This window comes from Schistocerca gregaria, chromosome 4 (genome assembly GCF_023897955.1).
Source record: "Schistocerca gregaria isolate iqSchGreg1 chromosome 4, iqSchGreg1.2, whole genome shotgun sequence".
Lineage (NCBI taxonomy): Eukaryota > Metazoa > Arthropoda > Insecta > Orthoptera > Acrididae > Schistocerca > Schistocerca gregaria.
In genome coordinates this window covers 722,989,056-723,016,087 of record NC_064923.1, presented here as the reverse complement: position 1 = coordinate 723,016,087, position 27,032 = coordinate 722,989,056, and the positions used below count along the sequence as shown (strand labels likewise).

The following is a 27,032-nucleotide window of genomic DNA, read 5'->3' as shown; positions in this document are numbered from 1 at the left end:
CCAAGGAATGAGTACAGTAAGCAGATTCGAATGGATTGTGGTACAGTAGGTATTCGGAGAGGAAGAGACGTGCGCAAGATAGCGTAGCACGGAGATATGCATAAAACCAGTTTACGAAATGAAGGCAACAACAGGGATCAGTCTTTAATTAGAAAAAAAGATTTTTTGTGCAGTGTCATAAAATGAACTGCAAACACAAATCTGTTGTTCTCATGTTTCAACCTTAAGAAATGCATTTAAATTTAGTTTCATGTAATCGAGTTACGCATTGGAGTGCTTCTATGCGCCTGCAGATGCATATAGGTGATAGCGACAAGACTGCAGAACTGGCTCGCGCTGCAAATAGCCTATGCTCCAGGCAACCCGTGACTGATGGCGTCGGACGACTGTGAGCTCCGAGCGACAGAAAGCGATCAAAGGCAGCGTCCAGTTCCCCGCCCTCCAAACCCCCCCCCCCCCCCGTCTCTCTCATTTGGTATTGTGCACAGCGGCTATTGCCATCGGGAAAGGAAATTAATGCTGCGCTGATTGACATCAGTAATTGTGCATCGGTTCTCATCACGTTTCTCCTCCCCCCCCCCCCCCCCCTTGTTTTTTTCTTTCGGCGTATTCCTCGTTTGTGGAAGTTAGAAAGGGAGTAACACTGCGAAGCATCCGTATGCAAATATCAGCTGATCAGATAGAGTGAACGGTACAATGATTCAGCAGACGTGAGGTGTACTCCATTTTCCTCTTTGAGTCATCAGCAACTCTTAATTCCTGTCTTAGTCTTTACGTGATATAAGACTGGACACTTTGGAACCGCAGGTAGCGTGTTGTCCAGAAGGTATTATGCGGTTTCTCTTATTCTCAGATGAAATAAAGTTAATGTGCATACCTTCTAAGCGTAAGCCTTTGGAAAACCGGACATTAATCTACCTTGGATGGTATCAACGAAAGCATTAACATTCCTAAATCTTAAGGCAACAGTAATTCCTGGAGGATAAAAGAAGCAGCTGCTCTTGATTCGTGTAAAGCAACACACGATCTTCGAAATATGTTGCAGTTTATGTTTGAGGTATACTATATTAATGCTTAAATTTGTGGTGAGTACAAAACAACCCGCACTAAGCAAATATTAAAAGACGAATGGAATTGCCTGTAATATACTGGACAATAGAACTAATTTTTTTCTTCGTAACGGGTAACACAGCAAGAAAGTTACTATAAGCAATTGGTAATTTTCATTTATGCTTTATTTGTTTTTCGGTTGACGACTAGTTTCTGCTTTGTAAGGCCTTTTTCAAGTGATTTTCTGCACAAAAGAGGGCATACTACGCCATCTCCACGAGTAAAAACGCAGTGAGCCGGAAGTAACTTATTAGAAAGGTAGTTACCTGCAGAAGAAAAATTTTCATTTGCATTGACGTGGAAGCATCTTTAAATTTACGATTTCTGTTATTTTTGTCTCACACACATGCTGCCTTGGTGGTTTTTTTGCGCCTTAGTAAAAAGTCAAGCTGCCAAACCAATAAAACAGAGTATATGTGAACCAAAACGAATAATAAAAGTACATTTGAAGGCGTTACCATCTGAATTCATATGGCATATTTTTCTCTTTGTAATAAGTTTCTAATAAGTTAATTCATGTCATTGCATTTCTATTCGTGGAGGTAGTATTTGTGCTCTATTTTATATAAAAAATTACCAGAAAATGGCCCAAAAGACTAGGTGCGCACCAATAAAAATACGGAAGAAGTGGAAAAATTCCACTTTCTTTTAATAGATATAAACTTTAGTGAAGTTCGTACAAAATTGGTCAGCTGAACAATGTTTTCAAGTCCAAACATTTTTGTGTGATTTGAATAGTTTGTATGTTATGGCGATTCCACCGAAACGTTGCACATCATTACGATGTGTCGCATTCAAGATTTATCTAACCCAATCCGCTATAATTTCTCAAAACCTTTTCCTGGTCCTGATGAATTGAAATGAAGTTCATGATAGAAGAATGTGATTATGAATGTTATAAAAATAAGTTTTATTTTTTATTGAAAAACAACTTTTTCAACCATATTAATTGTAAACAATTAATGCTTTTATTAATTTGTAAGCAAATTTTATGTATAGAAAATTCTTTTTTTGTCATGGTATCCGAGGCTCATTTCTTCATGGTGACTAACGTATTTGAAATAAAAAGAGTTTTAGGTGACCAGATTAAACCGCCTTGATTTTACAACGGTGTACTACAGCTCAAGATGAATGAAACAGGAAACTGAGCGTGGTAGCTGCAGAACTATTTTAGGTCTTATAAGGTGAACAAACGTAGAATAAGACGGGAAACATTTTGAACATCTACTACATGAAACAGAAAACAGGAAAATGTCTTCACTTCTAATAAATTCCCTACAAGACATTCATTTATAATTACGGCACACCGAAATTTAGTACAGTGAAAGGCAAACACCAATTATCTTAAATTATAAATAGAATAGTCTCTCTTCTTCTCTACAGCATTAAAAGATATTTCTAAACAGATCAGTCATCCTAAAGAAATCCTGTCTTTCCTTAAGCGTTACTTATCTTCTCAACGTCAAAATTATTTCATAGATTCTGGGTAACATATCCAAAGCCTTCTAGATGAAAAATATTCCTTTTTAAGGATGTCTGGTCCTCTGGAGTTGTTGCTGTATGTAACCCCCTGATAAATTCTGGTAGCTGCTGTTTCCGTGGTGAATGTCACATTCACAAGTGATCCTCGGGATTCCAAGGTATCTGTATAACCAGCTCTTGACGCTAAAATCGGTTTTGCTCAGTCGTCTGCCTGGTTGCCTTTCGTTGCGCCATCTTAGGCGGGCTGCGTGAAGACCAACTGCTAGAGGATTTCTGGCGAACAGCACCTCAGCTCCTCGCTCAGCTTCCAGCAAACAGTCCATCCAGCCGATTCCCTTCCCAGTTTTTGTAAAACGCGAACTCGTCTTCATTTTGCACAAAGTGTGCAATACTAATCTTCTTTCATTTTCTTCACCTGACCCGTGCTCCTATTTTTTATTCATTATTAAACCTACTCCTGCATTACCCCTATTTGATTTTGTACACTCCTGGAAATTGAAATAAGAACACCGTGAATTCATTGTCCCAGGAAGGGGAAACTTTATTGACACATTCCTGGGGTCAGATACATCACATGATCACACTGACAGAACCACAGGCACATAGACACAAGCAACAGATCATGCACAATGTCGGCACTAGTACAGTGTATATCCACCTTTCGCAGCAATGCAGGCTGCTATTCTCCCATGGAGACGATCGTAGAGATGCTGGATGTAGTCCTGTGGAACGGCTTGCCATGCCATTTCCACCTGGCGCCTCAGTTGGACCAGCGTTCGTGCTGGACGTGCAGACCGCGTGAGACGACGCTTCATCCAGTCCCAAACATGCTCAATGGGGGACAGATCCGGAGATCTTGCTGGCCAGGGTAGTTGACTTACACCTTCTAGAGCACGTTGGGTGGCACGGGATACATGCGGACGTGCATTGTCCTGTTGGAACAGCAAGTTCCCTTGCCGGTCTAGGAATGGTAGAACGATGGGTTCGATGACGGTTTGGATGTACCGTGCACTATTCAGGGTCCCCTCGACGATCACCAGAGGTGTACGGCCAGTGTAGGAGATCGCTCCCCACACCATGATGCCGGGTGTTGGCCCTGTGTGCCTCGGTCGTATGCAGTCCTGATTGTGGCGCTCACCTGCACGGCGCCAAACACGCATACGACCATCATTGGCACCAAGGCAGAAGCGACTCTCATCGCTGAAGACGACACGTCTCCATTCGTCCCTCCATTCACGCCTGTCGCGACACCACTGGAGGCGGGCTGCACAATGTTGGGGCGTGAGCGGAAGACGGCCTAACGGTGTGCGGGACCGTAGCCCAGCTTCATGGAGACGGTTGCGAATGGTCCTCGCCGATACCCCAGGAGCAACAGTGTCCCTAATTTGCTGGGAAGTGGCGGTGCGGTCCCCTACGGCACTGCGTAGGATCCTACGGTCTTGGCGTGCATCCGTGCGTTGCGGCGGTCCGGTCCCAGGTCGACGGGCACGTGCACCTTCCGCCGACCACTGGCGACAACATCGATGTACTGTGGAGACCTCACGCCCCACGTGTTGAGCAATTCGGCGCTACGTCCACCCAGCCTCCCGCATGCCCACTATACGCCCTCGCTCAAAGTCCGTCAACTGCACATACGGTTCACGTCCACGCTGTCGCGGCATGCTACCAGTGTTAAAGACTGCGATGGAGCTCCGTATGCCACGGCAAACTGGCTGACACTGACGGCGGCTGCACAGCTAGCACCATTCGACGGTCAACACCGCGGTTCCTGGTGTGTCCGCTGTGCCGTGCGTGTGATCATTGCTTGTACAGCCTTCTCGCAGTGTCCGGAGCAAGTATGGTGGGTCTGACACACCGGTGTCAATGTGTTCTTTTTTCCATTTCCAGGAGTTTATTTATAACCCCGTATTGACCTGACCAGAAGTCTTCTTCCTCCTGCCACCGAACTTCACTAACTCCCACTGTATCTAACTTTAACCTACCCATTTCCCTTTTTAAATTTTCTAACCTACCTGCCCGATTAAGGGATCTGACATTAGACGCTCCGATACGTAGAACGCCAGTTTTCTTTCTCCAGATAACGACGTCCTCTTGAGTAGTCCCCGAATGTGGGACTATTCTACCTCTGGAATATTTTACGCAAGAGGACGCCATCATCATTCAAGCATACAGTAAAGCTGCATGCCCTGGGGAAAAATTACGGCTGTAGTTTCCCCTTGCTTTCAGCCATTCGCATTACCGGCACAGCAAGGCCATTTTGATTGATGTAACAAGGCCAGATCACTCAATCATCCATAGAGTTGCGCTGCAACTACTGAAAAGGCTGCTGCCCCTCTTCAGGAACCACATGTTTGTCTGGCCTCTCAACAGATACGCCTCCGTTGTGGTTGCACCTACGGTACGGCTATCTGTATCGCTGAGACACGCAAGCCTCCCCTCCAACGTCAAGGTCCATGGTTCATGGGGAGGAGGGGAATTGATAAGAAAACAAAATACGTTGCATTGCTTATTGAACACCCCTCGTATAAGATAATATTTACTTTCGTGACTCCATCTCAAACTGCAATGTAAGTATAGCTTGAGTTTGTAATACTTAGACATTCGGGGTATGAATAGTTGAGAGCATATAGGCCCTACGTGGCAGCTATTTCCAGTGTACTGTATTTGTAATATTTATGGCTATACGGTGCTTTCTCGTCGAATGCCAAAAAATAAAAAAGAAGCTACTGGCACACAGTAACGACGGCAACAACTAAAGAATTCCACTTACGTGACACGTGTTGACTGCATCTGTACGGTAAGAAAACGTCGATACATACTTTCTTAACAGGTTAAAGTTTGAAGTACATGAGTTGTACAGTTTCATTTGTATTACCTTATGAAAATATAATGTTCTTTACTGCTCACCTGTCGTTTAATATCCGTGTGTTGTCGCTGGAGATGGAAGATAAATTGTGGCCAAAGTTAGGTGTAATCGGAGGCTATTGTAGATACCATCTATGTGGTGTTGATATGTGTCTGACGAAGGTTTCATCCGACGGTTACAAGTGGAGATGTAATAATTTGTAGCGGTCAGTCCGGCACGGTATCTGATTTCTCTTCGTCATTGTGCCTCGGGATTACATTATTCTTTGTCTCGACGAATACATGCGCGCTCGTGAGCAGGAACCGTGTTACACAACTGTCGTGAACTGTGATCGTCAAGATGAAATTCTCCATTGTATGCAAATCTGTAGCTATCAATAATTAGAATGCTAGTATGGCGAGGTATAGACCGTGAACAGTGGATTCATTGGTTTCTGGTATCAATAGACGCAGAATTCTGCCAGGACTTGATGTGAGCGTTCTGAGTGTGCCATTCCCCCTCCCTGTGCATAGTAATTATCTATGGGAAAACACACTGTTGTTGGAATTGGAGCACATAGCTGAGCGTATGGAGCATATGGCTGAGCGCGCCGTGGCAGATCAGGTATGTGGACATTACAGCCACCAGTCACCAGTATAGTGTGTTTGACATCCATATTCCTTCCAGGCTGCTTACGAAGTTCGAATAACAGATTTTTTTTCAAGGAATATGTGACAAACCTGTGTCGGTATATTTTCAGAAGACAAATTAGAAGTACTTAGATATAAGGTGAATCCACACTAGTATTACAAATGATGCTAAGTGCGTTTGTCACATTTCCACAACTAAAACGCAGAATCGATTTTAACGAAAACTGGTATGGAGATACCTCGAACGCTGAGGTCACTTCGGAAAGAGTGTAGTGCAAGATGTTTATTGATTTGAAAAACTTAACGCTAATTAGGAAAGCACAGTACTCTTTGAAAAAAGCTGTTTACTCTTCGACTTCTGAAACGTACCATATTTGTAAAAATGCTTTTATTGACATGTTCTACGTTGCACAATTCAGCGTAATGAATGCAATGCTTATATAATTTTCCCGGCCGGAGTGGCCGAGCGGTTCTAGGCGCTTCAGTCCAGACCCGCGCGACCGCTACGGACACAGGTTCGAATCCTGCCTCGGGCATGGATGTGTATGATGTCCTTAGGTTAGTTACGTTTAAGTAGTTCTAAGTTCTAGGGGACTGGTGACCTCAGATGTTAAGTTCCATAGTGCTCAGAACCATTTGAACCATATATAATTTTCAACATGTTTAATCCACACTAATACTATTAAAACCAAAAGTAACTATATCTGTTGCATTTTAACAGCTAATCGCTGAACCGATTTCCATGAAATATGGTATGGAGCGGAAACACTCATCTCACAAGACTTTCTGCAAACGTGACATCATTTTGACGTTACACGTAATATCAATTATCTATGTGGAAGGTAGAGCCGAAGGACGTAGGTTCACATCTCACTACATCTTAGCGTTGTTAACACTTTCTGTGACTTTCTTTCGAATGTAATTTATGTATGATTTTCAATGTTCCACGTTATTTACATTTCCAGTTGATTAGAGAACGAGTGATAAAATAAATATTTGGCGATTTCTGAGTGGGTGGATAGACAGGAACTTAAGAGGCGGCTTAAGTAGCTGTGACTGAAAGGGGGAGCAATAGCCGGCCGCAGTGGCCGAGCGGTTCTAGGCGCTTCAGCCGCAGGTTCGAATCCTGCCTCGGGCATGGAAGTATGTGATGTTCTTAGGTTAGTTAGGTTTAAGTAGTTCTAAGTTCTAGGGGACTGATGACGTCAGATGTTAAGTCCCATAGTGCTGAGAGCCATTTGAACCATTTTGCAGGATTCATGGTGTCGATTCCCTCCAGCACTACTTGTTAGCTGAGTCCACGCCACGTCGTGCTCCGGCACTTCTGCGTGCTCGCGGGGGCCCTACACAGTATTAGCCAGGTGTACTACTTTATTTGGCTCTAATGCGTAGCTTGAACCCTGAGAAAGAACGTAAGCTACACGAGAACGTAAAAAGTAAAATAAATCGACTGAAAGTGGTGAAGTAGGGAATGGAACATCTTTTACATCAGCTGGGTTTGGGGGGGGGGGGAGGGGGGAAGGGGGGGACATGACGGTCTATGGTCTATGATTACCCAAACAGGCAGACACATGAAGGTAACCGACGTTACTGTAAGCACAATAAATATGTGGTGTGAGTACTGTAAGACCTTCGGTACACACACCATCAGATTATTTGAGTTGTCGCTCTAACGAAGTGGGCGAGTGTCAGCAATATGTCTTGTGGTCTTATCGTGGCGTGTTTATCTTCTGCCATTAGGTCAGACGATAGAAATGCCACTTGCACGCTTAGAGTAGCACATTGTCGGTGACCAACTTTAAACAGAACTTGATTAATTTTCTCACACATTTATTAAAATAATAATAATCATAAACCTTACTTGATTCTGGATGCTAATTACAATTGACAATCTGAAGTTCCTTTGGTCTTGGTACGTTAATCTTATTCTCACATATCTCTGATACTTGACAAAGTGTCTATACATTTCTCTTCATGGCTACATACAGAAATATCATAATCTTATTAGGCGCAGACTGAAACTTGATTATAGACTGGTACAGACTAATGCAGACTGGTGCAGACAAATGCAGACATGCAGACTGACTAACCGTAGGTCTGTACACTCGTTACAATACCTCGAGCGTTCATGTATCACTGCGCGAGTGTGATCCGCGAGGAGAAAAGGTTCTACGTTAGCAGCAATCTCATTGGCTGCGTTACATATTAATACGCGGCTCTGCGGAAGCAGAATTTGGTCCGTCTCTAGGACAGCGCCATCTCGTAGTGCGGAGACGTACGAGCGCTGCGCCTTCGCTGTTGTGCTTAGCGGGGCGCGCTCTAGTGGGAAATTTGTGTACGCGCTGACTACGCTGAACTACACTCCTGGAAATTGAAATAAGAACATCGTGAATTCATTGTCCCAGGAAGGGGAAACTTTATTGACACATTCCTGGGGTCAGATACATCACATGATCACACTGACAGAACCACAGCCACATAGACACAGGCAACAGAGCATGCACAATGTCGGCACTAGTACAGTGTATATCCACCTTTCGCAGCAATGCAGGCTGCTATTCTCCCATGGAGACGATCGTAGAGATGCTGGATGTAGTCCTGTGGAACGGCTTGCCATGCCATTTCCACCTGGCGCCTCAGTTGGACCAGCGTTCATGCAGGACGTGCAGACCGCGTGAGACGACGCTTCATCCAGTCCCAAACATGCTCAATGGGGGACAGATCCGGATATCTTGCCAGGGTAGTTGACTTACACCTTCTAGAGCACGTTGGGTGGCACGGGATACATGCGGACGTGCATTGTCCTGTTGCAACAGCAAGTTCCCTTGCCGGTCTAGGAATGGTAGAACGATGGGTTCGATGACGGTTTGGATGTATCGTGCACTATTCAGTGTCCCCTCGACGATCACCAGAGGTGTACGGCCAGTGTAGGAGATCGCTCCCCACACCATGATGCCGGGTGTTGGCCCTGTGTGCCTCGGTCGTATGCAGTCCTGATTGTGGTGCTCACCTGCACGGCGCCAAACACGCATACGACCATCATTGGCACCAAGGCAGAAGCGACTCTCATCGCTGAAGACGACACGTCTCCATTCGTCCCTCCATTCACGCCTGTCGCGACACTACTGGAGGCGGGCTGCACGATGTTGGGGCGTGAGCGGAAGACGGCCTAACGGTGTGCGGGACTGTAGCCCAGCTTCATGGAGACGGTTGCGAATGGTCCTCGCCGATAACCCAGGAGCAACAGTGTCCCTAATTTGCTGGGACGTGGCGGTGCGGTCCCCTACGGCACTGCGTAGGATCCTACGGTCTTGGCGTGCATCCGTGCGTCGCTGCGGTCCGGTCCCAGGTCGACGGGCACGTGCACCTTCCGCCGACCACTGGCGACAACATCGATGTACTGTGGAGACCTCACGCCCCACGTGTTGAGCAATTCGGCGGTACGTCCACCCGGCCTCCCGCATGCCCACTATACGCCCTCGCTCAAAGTCCGTCAACTGCACATAGGTTCACGTCCACGCTGTCGCAGCATGCTACCAGTGTTAAAGACTGCGATGGAGCTCCGTATGCCACTGCAAACTGGCTGAGACTGACGGCGGCGGTGCACAAATGCTGCGCAGCTAGCACCATTCGACGGCCAACACTGCGGTTCCTGGTGTGTCCGCTGTGCCGTGCGTGTGATCATTGCTTGTACAGCCGTCTCGCAGTGTCCGGAGCAAGTATGGTGGGTCTGACACACCGGTGTCAATGTGTTCTTTTTTCCATTTCCAGGAGTGTATGTACACAACAAAATATCTTCCTTACGCTCATGCATTAACTCCAAAACTACCGATATGTGAGAGTCGTCACGGGTAGCAGCTAGTACAAAATATGTATGTCATTTGAAAGAGAGGAGCTGCTATTATACCAGTGAAGGCCTTACAAAACACTCAGATATGAAGTTTTGCTCGTCGGCGTTGCAGGTCCGAGCTGGTGGCCGGTGGTGGGCAGCGCGCTGGCCGTCAACAAACTGCGCAAGCAGTCCGGCTACCTGTACAAGGCGACGGCGGAGCTGGGCCGGCGCTACGGGCCCGTGGTGGGCGTGCGCGTCGGCAAGGACCGGCAGGTGGTGCTGTGCAACTACCGCGCCATCCGCGAGATGCTCACCAGGGAGGAGTTTGACGGCCGGCCGCAGGGGCCCTTCTACGAGACGCGCACCTGGGGCGTCAGGAGAGGTGAGCGCCACGGCCCCATTAAACTCTCCCCTTCTGGGACGCGGACGGTGTTGACAACCACACCATTTTGTTCCTGTGCTCTACTGCGATGACCGGAAGGGTGTTGGGACGAGGCAGCGTGTTCCATACGCTACACGTGTCCTTACAGCACATTAACTTCTTAATGGATACTGTGCACATGGATACTACTGTCCTTTTAGATCGCGAATGCAGGGAGCTCTGCAGCGGATAGGCAATTGGTGCAGGGAATGGCAACTGACGCTTAACATAGACAAATGTAATGTATTGCGAATACATAGAAAGAAGGGTCCTTTATTGTATGATTATATGATAGCGGAGCAAACACTGATAGCAGTTACTTCTGTAAAATATCTGGGAGTGTGTGTGCGGAACGATTTGAAGTGGAATGATCGTATAAAATTAATTATGGGTAAGGCGGGTACCAGGTTGAGATTCATTGGGAGAGTCCTTAGAAAATGTAGTCCATCAACAAAGGAGGTGGCTTACAAAACACTCGTTCGATCTATACTTGAGTGTTGCTCTTCAGTGTGGGATCCGTACCAGGTCGGGTTGACAGAGGGGATAGATAAGATCCAGAGAAGAGCGGCGCGTTTCGCACAGGGTTATTTGGTAACCGTGATAGCGTTACGGAGATGTTTAGCAAACTCAAGTGGCAGACTCTGCAAGAGAGTCGCTCTGCATCGCGGTGTAGCCTGCTGACCAGGTTTCGAGAGGGTGCGTTTCTGGATGGGGTATCGAATATATTGCTTCCCCCTATTTATACCTGCCGAGGAGATCACGATTGTAAAATTAGAGAGATTCGAGCGCGCACGGAGGCTTTCCGGCAGCCGTTCTTCCCGCGAACCATACGCGACTGTACAGAAAAGGCAGGTAATGACAGTGACACGTAAAGTGCCCTCCCCCACACACCGTTCGGTGGCTTGCGGAGTATAAATGTAGATGTAGATGTTGGCAGCGGCCTTCACAAAACACTCCTGGCTTGGACTCCAACAACTTCATCCGATCCAGAGCCAGAGAACCCTCGCTAAAGGAGGTCGTGACAAATCTTACATCCACCGGGTGTTTATAAATAAAGTGCAACTACTCTCTGAGATCCAGTGTCGCCTGCAGTTATTATATGGCAGCGAAACTTGATAGATATTGTAGTGCGTTAATGGAGAACCGATTAACATCGAAAGAAAATTAATTCCAATTTTGGCCACCATGTGCAAATCTGGCACTGTGAACGCAAGAAACTTTCCGCTTCTGGTATGGAAATGGTGTTGATTACCACAGAATTTTGTTTCTGTGGTCTACTGCTGTGACTAGACGTGTGGTGGGAAGATGCAGTGCGGTAGCAACACAGCTGGCATGAACGCTAAGATCGTATGATCAAGTTGGCCAGTCGAGGCGAGATACTTAATCTGAACGTTCGTTAAACCAACGTACCATCTGAGTCATCAGGAGGTGGAACGAGCATTTGAAAACTGTGATAGTGAAGGTAAGTGGTCGACTTCAGTTTATTGGGAGAATTTTTGGAAAGAGTGATTCACTTGTAAAGCAGACCACACACAGGACGCTGATGTGACCTATTCCTGAGTACTGCTCGAGTGTTTGGGATCCGTACCAGGTCGGATTGAAGGAAGACGTCGAAGCAATTTAGGTGCGAGCTGCTGCTAGATTTTTTACCGGTAGGTTCGAATAACACGTAAGTGTAATGGAGATGTTTCGGGAACTCAAATGGGAATCCGTGAAAGAAAAGCGGCGTTTTTTTCGAGGAACACTATCGCGAAAATTATGAGAACCGGCATCTGAAGCTGACTGCCGAACGATTCTACTTCTGCCCACATACGCTGCGCGTAAGGAACGCAAAGATCAGATAAGAGAAATGAGGGCTCATACGGAGACATATTAGACAGTCGTTTTCCCCTGGCTCTATTTGCGAGTGGAACAGGAAAGGAAATGACAGGTACTGGTACAGGATACTTCCCGCCAAGCACCGTGCGGTGGCTTGCGGAGTGTCTGAGTAGATGTAGATGAAAGTGAGAAAGACATAATCTTGATTAGCGGCCGCTTACACAGTTTGTTCGATTTGTGCACCGGAGATGTTGATGAGATGCTCTATCTGTAAAACGACATGATCAGCAGTTGATCGCAGCAATTCCAGTGGAATCTGAGCAACGTGCTTCTGTGTATTAGACTCTAGATCAGGTAGAGACCGCACGTGTACCTGGTAAATAAGTGCTTTTATGCATCCCAAAAGCGAAAAGCCATGTGGAACATCGGGTGATGTTGCAGGCCATGCATCTGGAAAACCTCTGGAGATAATATGCTCCTGGGAAGTTGCATTAAGCAGATCTTTCACTGGGTGAGTGACATGAAGTGTTGCCCCTTGTTGCATAAGAACAGTGGTTTTTCCACGACTGCGCTCTTCCAAAGCACGAAACACATGCTCTACAAGGAGGTTTCGATAACGTGTAGACGTCACGGTATATTGACAGTCCCTCTGGATGTATTCTCTTCAAAGAACGGACCGAGAATAAAGGTGCTTGTGAATCCACACCACACAACAGCCTATTTAACAGACCTCCAAATCCGGCAGTTCTGTGTATTCATTGCACCCCGTAGTGTAAAATTTGCTCGTTACTCTGTAGAACATTGTTTGGTCACATGCCTTCTGTGCCAAAAACCGTACAGCAAACTCAGAACGTTGCTGCGGATCATGAGGTTACACTTGCTGCACCGTCTGGATGTTGTACATGTTCCAGTGTGGTCATTGTCAATGGGGAGAAGTCTTCCGAAGTAAGAGTGATTTCAGGTGTGCCGCAGCGGAGTGTCGTAGGACCGTTGCTATTCACAATATACATAAATGACCTTGTGGATAACATGGGAAGTTCACTGAGGCTTTTTGCAGATGATGCTGTGGTGTATCGAGAGGTTGCACAATGGAAAATTGTACTGAAATGCAGGAGGATCTGCAACGAATTGACGCATGGTGCAGGGAATGGCAATTGAGTCTCAATGTAGACAAGTGTAATGTGCTGCGAATACATAGAAAGATAGATCTTTTATCATTTAGCTACAATATAGGAGGTCAGCAACTGGAAACAGTTAATTCCATAAATTATCTTGAAGTAGGCAAATGGAGTGATTTAAAATGGAATGATCATATAACGTTGATCGTCGGTAAAGCAGATGCCAGACTGAGACTCATGGAAGAATCCTAAGGAAATGCAATCCGAAAACAAAGGAAGTAGGTTACAGTACACTTGTTCGCCCACTGCTTGAATATTGCTCAGCAGTGTGAGATCCGTACCAGATAGTGTTGATAGAAGAGATAGAGAAGATCCAACGGAGAGCAGCGCGCTTGGTTACAGGATCATTTAGTAATCGCGAAAGCGTTACGGAGATGATAGATAAACTCCAGTGGAAGACTTTGCAGCAGAGACGCTCAGTAGCTCGGTACGGGCTTTTGTTGAAGTTTCGAGAACATACCTTCACCGAGGTGTCAAGCAGTATATTGCTCCCTCCTACGTATATCTCGCGAAGAGACCATGAGGATAAAATCAGAGAGATTAGAGCCCACACAGAAGCATACCCACAATCCGTCTTTCCACGAACAATACGAGACTGCAATAGAAGGGAGAACCGATAGAGGTACTCAAAGTACCCTCCGCCACACACCGTCAGGTGGCTTGCGGAGTATGGATGTAGATGTAGAAATAGACCGCAAAACTTTCCGTACTGGATGGACAATTCTCATGACACTGTATAACCACTAATATTAGTGGTTATCCGGGGCACTTGCTGATGGTCAGTCGCATCACATCAACGCATTAGAAAGTTTAACAAGTTTCGCTGCCATGCGATAATTACAACCCACACTGTACCTCCTTCAGTAGCTCCAGTTTAATCAAAACCACCCGGTACATTTATAATCCGCAAGCAGCTTTGCGGCTCGTGGAACAGGGTTTCCAGTTTTTTTTCCTAACAACAGATAGGGAGGAATATTCGACACTAGTTGCCGGCTCTGATCAGTGACACAGAAAACATCCGACAATCGATATAAATAACGCGACAGTATAATGTGGTATCAGGTACTATTTTCTTAAAAGGGTTGAGCCACAGATCATCTGACGTTACAAACAGTATTTTTGTTTTCACAATCGTTCACTTTGCAAACTAACAACCAAACTGCGAAAATTTGCACCAAAAAGTGACGTCAGAGGAATCATTAACATTATATCACTGGTCAAACCCGTCGACTAGTATCGAATATTACTCTTGACTCCCAACGAATCTGCGAAAATATGTACCAAAAGGTGACGTCACGCTATGGAGTATGACCGCACGAGGATTCTGGTACAGACGTCGAGATACTGGGACAGCGTTGTTAGAGAGGCCATCGAAATTCGCACCAATGACGACCTCATAAACAGTGACTGTGGCTATAATCTTAGCAAGGCTTGGGAGCCAGCGATTGGGTTAATCAAGAGTAAATCGAGCAAACGCATAGTTGTGACGACCACGGCGGACAGAGCCATCACACCGACGTCATCTCAGACGCCGTCGCAATCTGTTCCACCGCGCTACCGTGGCGCGGGGCGCGGACGGCGGAGGGAGCGCGCCGCGGGCGGAGGGTATTTAAATCGGCCGCCGCCGCGACCGAACCCAGTTCCCCCTGAGCAGCCATAGCGTACGGATCTCCGTGCCGGCACGTTCACAGGAGCTCAGTCCGTCAGTTCACCGGATGATGGCGACATGTTTGATCGCCGAAATATTGTGCCCGTTGGACACTATAGACCGGCAGTACACCCGTGGATATTTTGATTATCAAATACGCCGGGAGAAACTTAAGAATCATAAAATTCAGATGTTTGTATATGCTGCAGTCACTGGTTTATTCTATTTTCAGTCCTTAATGTGTTTCATCTATATGGGTAACGCAGTCTAAGAAAGCTGGAATTGAAGAAAACCACCGCATTTTAGCTTATTGATATTTCTGTTTGCTTTTCAACCTCTGTAGTAGAATTGCCCCTTCTTTCCTACCAGTAAAAGTACGTAAATTAAATTAGCTTGTAATGGGACCATTTTAACTAGATTTTCAACTCTGTGGAAGACAATAAAATAAGAGACCATTGCAATCATCTGTATCTTTGTTAAAACACGATGAAATCTTACACTCTTAGTCATTAAAATTGATTTTAAGTTGTAACTCTTCCTTGTTTTTCGGCACTAGCACTTCGTCAGTTTCGGATTCTTGAGAGCGAACCTATTTTTCTTTCTAATGCTTCGCTAAATATAAAATGTGAACCAACAAATTTCTGACTCGATACTAAGTGTAAATGTGAAGTAACGGCTGTTGAGTGGAGGTTCGCCAACCTATCCTGTTCAGAGTAAAAGCTGAATTTTTAATTTCAGTTAAGTTTACAAGACTGTCTCTTAAGTGCAATCACTCCTATAATGAACAGAATAGGTCTGTAATTTGTGAAACACTATTCGTGTTGGTATAATCAGATTTTAATTATCCTAGCACCGTTTAATCGACAGCGGAAAATCTCGACAATCCTGCGAAAATGGGGATACTTGACAACCCTGGTGCGGCGGAGGGTGCTTTCTTCTACCACTTTCTTTTCCCCCTTTCCTCTCCAATTTGCACGTAGTGTGTGGAAGAAACGACTGTACCGAGAGAGGTGGCGCAGTGGTTAGCACACTGGACTCGCATTCGGGAGGACGACGGTTCAATCCCGCGTCCGGCCATCCTGATTTAGGTTTTCCGTGATTTCCCTAAATCGCTGCAGGCAAATTTCGGGATGGTTCCTTTGAAAGGGCACGGCCGACTTCCTTCCCTAATCCGATGAGACCGATAACCTCGAAGTTTGGTCTCTTCACCCAAACAACCACCACCAAGAAACGACTGTCTGTAACCCTCGGTATGAGCTCTACTTTCTCAGCTTGTCTGGTCGTGGTCATTTCGTCACACGTATGTGAGAGGAAGTAAAATGTTGCACCACTCTATTTGGCACGTACGCTCTTGGACATTCAGCAGTAAACTTCTCTATGATGCACACAGTAGACTTGGCCACTGTTTCTATGTTTCGATACAGTGTATCGATACGTGGAACTGTTTCAGTGTTTCGTAACGGCTGTAGTTCACTGTTCCGAAACAGTGGCGTTTCATTCCGCCCGTCTCGGATAACCGGACCAGATTCGATCTCGAGCCAGACACAGAAACTGCATCGTTGTTTCAAAATAAGGCTGTTTCAGTCCATCCGTGCTTGGAACGGACTAATTGTATCGAAACAGTGATGTTTCATTCCGCTCTGTGTCGGACGAGATTTGGGCTCGGCACATGTACTGAGAGACAACATACCACTTCGTGAAACACTGTCAAGAGTTTTGTTCCGTCATCTTTCGGGCGTGCACTCGGGACAGCGACAATTGTTCTTGCGCTATTTCGGCGGGAAACCTCCCAGCCACCTTCAAGGCGAGTCGGAGGCTGAGTTCATATCGCAAGAAGAATTGTCGCTGTCCCGAATGCACGCCTGAAAGATGATGGAACATTGTGTCCGCCGGGAAAACTTCAAAAATCACACTTTCAAGAGTGTCGAAATCTTTTTGACAAGCAATAGCATGAAGCTTAATACGTCCGAAAATAAGCTTCGTTTCTAACTGGCTGTTCTATTCCGAAATGGGGTAACATCTGCTTTATAAACACTAACCAAACAATAAAGCAACGCATACTATTCACATTCAAAATAATAAATATGTGAAAATCATAGTTTCATACTTTCTGCGATATGATTAGCGCTCTTGCACATAATTTGTGTTTATATGGACATAATTATACAGTAGGTATTCAAGATGATAAAATGTGTAGGTTTATTAGATTACAAAACACAAACTGTTTCCCTGTTTCGAAACAGTGTATCGAAACATTACATTGTACTGTTTAATTTGTTTCGAAACAGTTACGTGTTTCACTTTACCCATCTCTAACACACAGGGGCGATTCTAGAAGTCAGTCAAGGGGGGGCTAAAGTTTGGGGGGGGGGGGGGGACTTTGGAGAATGGAATATCGCTTAACAAAGGGAGAGTTGGCATCCTCCACCGGCAAATTGGTAAAATTTGGTATTGTTTAAGGTAGTTTCTGGTAACTGTTTTTGAGTTCAGGGTAAAAACCTGTCTACACAATGTGTGTGCTCGGGAAAATAATACGATTTGACCCAGATGTCTGGAGATTTCGAAGGTTTTGTCTGGTGTCAGAACTTAAGTGTTGGTAGGCATACCCGGTATATTTAGCTTTCTTGAATATTGTAAAAATGGTTCAAATGGCTCTGAGCACTATGGGACTTAACGTCTGTGGTCATCAGTCCCCTAGAACTTAGAACTACTTAAACCTAGCTAACCTAAGGACATCACACACATACATGCCCGAGGCAGGATTCGAACCTGCGACCGTAGCGGAAGCGCCTAGAACCGCTCGGCCACACCGGCCGGCTTGAATATTGTAAGTGGTACTCTTACATTAATATACATCCAGTGTATATTAATAAATAACAAGACGCGCATTTTAAGTTAAATGATATTTATTGGTTTGGATAGTAAGCTACTTGCCGCTCTTATTCTTTTGTTGAAATGTGTCTGAAATACATTGCAGCCTATATTGCTACACAATTAAACAAAAGATGATTCAATCTGATTTGTGAAGTCATTTTATCCAGTATAATATGATACTCAACTGCCCTTGCCACCGTGCCTGGATGCACACCATCTTTCTTGTAGCGGCTGCCACCTGAGCTTCAATAACGCTCTAGTGCTTGCCAAATGATCCTGTAACGAAACGCAACACACCTTGTAGGATCTTCTCTATCCCTCCTGTAAGGGGTGGTCAAAACGTTTCCGTTTGTGGGTGTTGCTGTAGCGTTTAAACAATATAGCGCGGCTCCGTTGCCGGCATACAGACTGAACATTAATAAAACCGAGAAACTGCAAGCACGGATTCCTGACGGGAAGCGGCAGGCAAAAGGTGCTATGAACGTGTGTCCGGAAATGCATCGTTGCCGCGGTAGATGGCGCTGACGAATGTCAGTTCCTCTAACCACGTGCCCTGCGTTCCTTGTGTGTCGCAGGCTGTGTCATTGACATAGCGTACTGTAAGCAGCAGAATGGTCCGGTATTCGTGTCGGGAAAAAGCCGAGATGCTGTATACACGTAATTGTACTTTGGCTTACACCATGTTGGCAGGCCAATTGCCTGGAGGTTGTACTAGGGTTCTTCTCAATACCATATAGAACCAGGTCATCCAGGTCTGGTGTATGCACAGTCCGTCGCCTCCCTGCATCTGGAAGAACCCACGATCACACAAACGCCAAAAAAGGGCTTGAAATGTTGTGTGATGTGGTTGGTGTCTGTGAGGGCACTTGTTTTGGTATAGCTGTGCTGCCTCTTGTCAGTACACAGACACCATCTCGGCTCTTTCCCACCCACTCTGCTGCTTTCAGTACGCTGCGCCACTCACACAGACTGCGACACATAAGGATCACTCGGCACGTGGTCAGAGGAACTTTCATTCATGAGCGCCATCTACTGTGGCATCGATGCCTTTCCAGACATAAGTTCGTAGGACCTTTTTTCCCTTCATTTCCAGTCAGGAAGCAGTTCCTGCAGATCGTCGATTTATCAATGTTGCAGACAGGTTGGCAACGTATTAGTGTGGCATTCCCGTCTTCCCGGCGTGCGTGCGATAAATGCACCAGCGTAAACTATGGCGACGTTATTACCAAAAGCATTAAAACAGGACCAACGTAGTATTATTCTTTTCTTGGCTGCCGAAGGATAAACGGACGTCCCCATATCGCAAATGTCGTAACGCAGAAGTTAGGCCGATTCAAGTGGGAGGCACTGTAAGATTACCCCCCCCCCCATTTCAGCAAACCTTATGAAGTATCTCATTTTGTCCAGAAAGAGATTTTCACTGTGCAGCGGAGTGTGCGCTGATATGAAACTTCCTGACAGATTAAAACTGTGTGCCGGACCGGGACTCGAACTCAGGACCTTTGCTTTCCGACTAAGCTACCCAAGCACGACTCACGACTCCTCCTCACAGCCTCAATTCTGCCAGTACCTCATCTCTCTTATCTCGTTTTGTTATTGAGTCCGTAGAAGATGGCCTAAGAGTATGACTGTCCATGCTTTTCCATTCGAGATCTACAGAGATTAAGACAACCTGTCTTCGTATTATCTTAGTGCGTCGTCGAGCATGATTTCTTTCTACCTGTTTTGCCGCAAAGCTCTCGTAGGCTTTGCTAAGGAGACTACCTACACGACGCTTGTCCGTCCTCTTTTTAGAACACTGCCGCGCGGTGTGGAATCCTTACCACATAGGACTCACGGAGTACATCGAAAAAATTCAAAGAAAGGCAGCACGTTTTGTATTATCGCGAAATATGGGAGAGAGTGTCACAGAAATGATACAGGATTTGAGCTGGACATCAATAAAAGAAAGGCGTTTTTCGTTGCGACGGAATCTTCTCGCGAAATTCCAATCACTACATTTCTCCTCCAAATGCGAAAATATTTTGACACCGACCTACATAGGGAGGAACGATCACCAAGACAAAATAAGGGAAATCAGAACTCGTACACAAATATGAAGGTGTTCATTCTTTCCGCGCGCTATACGAGATTAGAATAATAGAGAAACGTGAAGGTGGTTCAGTTGTGTGTGAAATCTTACGGGACTTAACTGCTAAGGCCATCTGTCCCTAAGCTTACACACTACTTAACCTAAATTATCCTAAGGACAAACACACACGCCCATGCCCGAGGGAGGACTCGAACCTCCGCTGGGACCAGCAGCACAGTGCATGACTGCAGCGCCCTAAACCACTCGGCTAATCCCACTCAGCTGAAGGTGGTTCGATGAACCCTCTGCCAGGCACTTAAATGTGATTTGCAGAGTATCCATGTAGTTGGATGTCCCTCGGAGAAGCAGTATCAGCGCCTTCAGCTTCTCTGGAAAATGCAGTTCTATATCGTGTAATACTAAGCAATGACGCGGGAAGCTATATTACCTGAAATAATGTTCGTGGATACCCTTATGATGTGTTTATTTACGATAACGCCGGCGTCCGCAGCTCGTGGTCGTGTGGAAGAGTTCTCGCTTCCTGCGCCCGGGTTCGATTCCTCTGCGTCGTGATGACTGGGTGTTGAGTGATGTCCTAATGTTACTTAGGTTTAAGTAGTTCTAAGTTCTAGGGGACTGATGACCATAGATGTTAAGTCCCATGGTGCTCAGAGCCATTTGAACCACCACACTCTACACAGTCCCTTCTTTCCTAGTCCAGTAGTTTACGATAACGCCGTAAGCTGATAATAATGAAACACTATCACTTATTAACTCAAAACTAGCAGTTTCTTGAGAGCATGTTCTTACAACAGAACCAGTTCGGAAGGCACCCTCTAAGCGATTGATGACTATGGCGCGGGGTCTAGATCTATTTCGTAGCTGTTTATACAACTTCATTATCTAAAACAGTCTTCATTTGTTTACCGAAGCGACTGCTTTCTTGTATCGCAATACTGTTGTAAGAAAGTGTTTATGACCAGATTGCTTTCCGGCCGCGGTGGCCGTGCGGTTCTAGGCGCTTCAGTCCGGAACCGCGCGACTGCTACGGTCGCAGGTTCGAATTCTGCCTCGGGCATGGATGTGTGTGATGTCCTTAGGTTAGTTAGCTTTAAGTAGTTCTAAGTTCTAGGGAGTGATGACCTCAGCAGTTAAATCCCATAGGGCTCAGAGCCATTTGAACCAACCAGACTGCTTCTCCTAGTATCTATGGTGGAAAAAGTGGCTTTTATTAATAAATATTTATTACACAAAATCAGTTGCTTCGCGCCAGAATGACCTTTGTTTCAATACGTATCGTGCGCTGATGTAACTGTCTCACAGCTGGCCACAGCGCCTCGCCCACCGTCTTTTGGCAACGCCAGATGGTCTTGGGTGCTGAAATCTTCCTCCCTGCTTTGCATTCTGCTGTACGCCTGAGCTTATAGAATGCTACTGATATCTGTAGACGAATATAAAACATAAATTTTGAAAATAAGAGAATAAAATGTAGTTTGAAAACGAGAGGTATCTTACACACTAGACCACGCTCCCCCCCCCCTTTCCCCCCACCACCACGACCACCTCCAGACCAAATCTCTCCCACGCGATTATCACGCCGCCGGCGCTTAAAAAGGGCCTCGAAATGTCAGCGATTCCTGTCGTACGGGGATGTGCAGCAGAGAATTACTGACTTCTTCATGCAGCAGGACACTGTTTCTCCTCTCATACATGAACGATTCTCAAGAATCCAAGAAACAAGTCTTTTGTAAGCGACATCTTTCATGGACGAATTACATTTCCTTAAAGTTTTCCCAGTGACTCTTATACTCTGAGTTTCCTGTAACTGGTCCTATTTGGTCATTGGATTTTAGGCCACTGCAAACAGTTACTCTTAGGTATTTTACAACTGTTACAATTTTCGGTGATTTAAAGTCGATAGCGCAATCGAACATTTAAGTTCGGTACGCTACATATAAGTTTAGGGTCAACTCCACATCCTTGCACTAACCGTCAGTCCTCTGCAGGTCTCCGTGTACCTCTCTACTTTGCTGGCGCTACACCCTTCGTATATATAAACGCGCTGTCCAGCCACACGGACCTTGCGACATTATCCACAAAATCATTATTTTTCCCTTTCTTATTAAACAATTAAAATGGTCACCCAGTGTCAATAGCAGGGTGTCTATCTAACAGCGTCCAAGTGCAACAAAAATTTAACTTTCAGTATTTCATCATTATTGAGCAATTTTAAATTGCTACATAGTCTGCTCATTAAGAGCTACACCCCGAGGTAAAGAGAAAGAGAGAGAGAGAGAGAGAGAGAGAGAGAGAGAGAGAGAGAGAGAGAAGCACCACCAAAGGCTTAGATATCTTGAGCTACCTTTACTTTTACCGTAATAAAAAATAATCGAGTCACTTGCAAAGTTTAATCCTCGAATAAAAACTTTACTCGCACTGAAAAATGCAACGCTAGTACACCTAGCACTAAAGCACACATGGTCTGAACTCCGTCTCTTTCTGATATCACTAGGCACAACAATGACTACAGTCAGTGGTAACAGCCAATAATCACAGTTTTTATCACTTCCAAGTTATCCAAGAAACAAGTGTTTTGTAAGCCACATCTGTCATGGACGAATTACATTTCCTTAAAATTTGCCCGGTGACTTTTAGTCTCTGATTTTCCTTTAACTGGTCGTATTTCGTCATTGCATTTTAGGCCACTGCAAACAGTTACTCTTAGCTATTTTATAACTTTTTCAAACAGACTACCTGCCAGCGACTCTGTTACCTTATACATGTGGCTCGGTTGTTTCGAGAATGTTCGCTTTCAGACTTTCATGGAATGAGAACAGATACTTACTGTGAAAGCGACAAGCCAATATATACCTTACGATGTATAATATAAGGGCGAGTTTCGAATGATGACGTCATCCGGCAATTTATGTTTGTGGAATTTTTATTGTCGATTCCGTTCCCTTCTCGTGCATTCGACAGAGGGCCTATATAATAACAATAACGTTTAAGAATCTTCTCAAAAGTCACTATTACCGGAGATATACGCATCGATAGTTTCCCATACCTAACTCCTATGAGAAACTATTGTTACGTTATTAGTAAAAATATTGTTACGAGTCTTGTAACAATATTTTTACTGAGAAATTGCTGTGATTAATAGTTCACACTCAACTGATCACTCTCACTCTTGACTAATCTTCACACTTGCACTTGCTACAACTAGGACTTTTTACTTATTCATTGCCGGCAGTGATGGTCGAGCGGTTCTAGGCGCTACAGTCTGGAACCGCGCGACCGCTACAGTCGCAGGTTCGAATCCTACCTCAGGAATGGATGTGTGTGATGTCCTTAGGTCAGTTAGGTTTAAGTATTTCTAAGTTCTAGGGGACTGATGACCTCAGAAGTTCAGTCCCATAGTGCTCAGAGCCATTTGACCCATTTTGAACGAATTGTAATCATTCATCAATCTTAATGTTTCTGCTTCTGAATGTAAACTATCTTCCTATTCGGCGATACTCTGTATTTATAACACTACGTATCGTAGGTTCTCTGTACAAAAAAGCAGCAGAATATTCGCTACTTTTCCCGTACAAACGCCAAACAGAATAACGTGTCGACATGACTATAAAGGCCGCGACTTTTGTCGAAGGTATGTATTGGTTATCTATGCGCCAGACAGAAACGTATAAAATACGATGACACGGACGCGCGTGCTACATAGGAAAGTACAACTACTCGATAATTCGATTCAGTCGAGTCGACAGACGAAAGAAACGAACGAATGTCGTGCGGGCTGACTGGCGCGGGCGGCGGGAACAAAGACCTTGTAAAAAATGGCAATGCGGGCGGCCCCGCAAGGGAACTGCGCGTCCCATGTGTGCCTGACAATGTATCCGCCACTGGCTATTCCTCAAGTGAAGAGTGTTGTACAATTGTCTTTTCAAGTCATGATTTAATATCGAGAGACAGTAGTAAGTACTCAGAACATTCCTGAGGAAATGGATTTATAAACTTAAGTAACTCTTCATATACCGTATTTATTGTAATAAAATGAACAAAGGTTTTACGTGTTATATATCCACTCTAACTGCTCGTGAAGCAAACCAAAGATCATACCACTCTGCCGCAGATTACTTTTCTGCAGCGCAATCCCATGTACGTCGCCTGCATGGCAAGGTGCGCATGTAGGTGTGTTAAAAATTCTGGAGGCGCTGGGTATCGATCCCAGTACCTCTCGCACGCCAACCGAGCGCTCTACCATCTGAGCTGTGTTTCCACCTGATCCCACTTATTCTTAATTATATGCCTCTGCAGAGCAAAACGTCAAATCTCTGACATCGCTGCAGCCGGATAAAGATCCTGCGATAACAGCACCAATGACAACTGAAGAGAATCATTCAACATGACAGAAGTGCAACCCTTCCACAAATTGCTCTCCAATGTTGACGTGTGGGGTATAGCCGCGACCGCAAACACTGGTGCCTTAAAAATAATCGTGAAGACACTATCCCCAACCTAGCAATGACCGAGAAATTTGCACAACGTTTGCGTAATCATTCCCGTCATGGTTGCTGGCAGAAAAACCACAATCATGAAAGCAGGCACAGCCATTCTGCTCACGACAAGAAGGTACCAAAACATCGGTCGGAAATCGCCAAGCACTCCCGTCCCTCGTTTCTCTCTTTCTGGGCCAATCATAATCCAGGTTTCAGAACTAGTGCTTATACGTTGACGATGTCAGTCTCGGCCAGCCAGGGCTCCCAGGCAGAATAAAAAGTAATGTAACACGATATAAACTGTTGCATCATTATTACTGGAGAGTGTCTGACATCACTAGGGGACACGTAAAACATTTGAATAGGTCAGCTACCAATCCTTCTGTGTCCACCACCTTGTTAAGGTTAGCCTGGAGTTTCCTTCAAATGTGGCCAGGAGTGGAGCAGCTGCTGCACCCCCTACCTTGATACGTGGATCATACGAAAAATTCGGCAACAAAACACAATCCTGCAACTACGCTGATGGTGGGTGACATCTGCCAGTACTTTCAGGCACAATAAAAAGAACATACAACATGGAATATACGCTCGTAATATGAGTGTGCAACTTCACAATAAGACTCATAATAGATACAGTGTCAATGACCCACAGAGGTAATGGCATCTCTCTCACTGTATGATAAAAATGTGACTTTAGAGAGCTGCTGATTTTGTACACCATCTGTCACTAAGTCAGTCCTCCAAATGTTGAGCCGGCCGGTGTGGCCATGCAATTCTAGGCGCTTCAGTCTGGAACAGCGTGACCGCTACGGTCGCAGGTTCGAATCCTGCCTCGGGCATGGATGTGTGTGATGTCCTTAGGTTAGTTAGGTTTAAGTAGTTCTAAGTTCTAGGGGACTGATGATCATAGATGTTAAGTCCCATAGTGCTCAGAGCCATTGGAACCATTCCAAATGTTGTTATTGTTGTGGTCTTCAGTCCTGAGACTGATTTGATGCAGCTCTCCATGCTACTCTATCCTGTGCAAGATTCTTCATCTCCCAGTACCTACTGCAACCTACATCCTTCTGAATCTGCTTAGTGTATTCATCTCTTCGTCTCCATCTACGATTATTACCCTCCATGCTGCCCTCCAATACTAAATTGGTGATCCCTTGATGCCTCAGAACATGTCATACCAACTGATCCCTTCATCTAGTCAAGTTGTGCCACAAACTCCTCTTCTCCCCAATTCCATCAAATACCTCCTCATTAGTTATGTGATGTACCCATCTAATCTTCAGCATTCAACGTTAGCAAATTTCTCTTCTTCAGAAACGCATTCCTTGCCATTGCCAGTCTGCATTTTATATCCTCTCTACTTTGACCATCATCAGTTATTTTGCTCCCCAAATAGCAAAACTCCTTTACTACTTTAAGGGTCTCATTTCCTAATCTAATTCCCTCAGCATCACCTGACGTAATTTGACCACATTCCATTATCCTTGTTTTGCTTATGTTGATGTTCATCTTATATCCTCCTTTCAAGACACTGTCTATTCCGTTCAACTGCTCTTCCAAGTCTTTCACTGTCCCTGACAGAATTACAATGTCTTCGGCAAACCTCAAAGTTTTTATTTCTTCTCTATGGATTTTAATACCTACTCTAAATTTTTCTTTTGTTTCCTTTACTGCATGCTCAATATACTGATTGAATAACATCAGGGAGAGGCTACAACCCTGTCTCACTCCCTTTCCAACCACTGTTTCCCGTTCATGTCCCTCGACTCTTATAACTGCCATGTGGTTTCTGTGCAAATTGTAAATAGCCTTTTGCTCCCTGTATTTTACCCCAGCCATGCCACCTTCAGAATTTGAAAGAGAGTATTCCAGTCAACATTGTCAAAAGCTTTCTCTAAGTCTACAAATGCTAGAAATGTAGGTTTGCCTTCCCTTAATCTATCTTCTAAGATAAGTCATAGGGTCAGTATTGCTTCAAGTGTTCCAATATTTATACGGTATCCAAACTGATCTTCCCTGAGGTTGGCTTCTACCAGTTTTTCCATTCGTCTGTAAAGAATCCGCATTAGTATTTTGCAGCCGTGACTTATTAAGCTGATAGTTCGGTAATTTTCACACCTGTCCATCTATGTATCTCCAAATATGCACACTAAAGACAGTTAATTTTCCACAAACCGCATTTAAATTGCGAACAACACATGCACAATGACTGCACAAATAATGCGCTGTCCATACCTGATAACAATCAACTAAATTCATATATAGTGTCTGTTCTATTAGACATGTCAGATAGAACAGACATCACGTGGAATCCGCAGCTATAATACATATCGTGTACATTGAAGGTGGAGGGGGAGGGAAAAGAAAAGAAAGGGAAGGAATTGATATCAGCTGCATAAGCACTATATGCAGAATGAGCAGCAATGAGTTAAAATGTGTGACGGACTTGGACTCAAACCTGGGATCTCCTGCATACTAGGCAGTTGCATTATGCACTGTGCCATCCGGACACTTTGTTTATTGCAAATGCACAGACAACCTTGGCATGCTCCCAGGCAAACCCACATTCCCATCTAGTGTCAGCTACTATGAATGCTTGGTGTCTGT

General features: G+C 45.1%; 1 protein-coding gene across 1 annotated transcript in view; it reads left to right on the top strand.

Annotated features, from left to right (window-relative positions):
* The window catches only part of LOC126267424 (probable cytochrome P450 303a1), a 152,100-nt gene that overhangs the window by 59,959 nt on the left and 65,109 nt on the right, over positions 1 to 27,032 (top strand). The window contains exon 3 of the mRNA XM_049972676.1: positions 10,050 to 10,301. Coding sequence (XP_049828633.1) covers positions 10,050 to 10,301 — 252 coding nt within the window. The remainder of the gene's footprint in view (positions 1 to 10,049; positions 10,302 to 27,032) is intronic.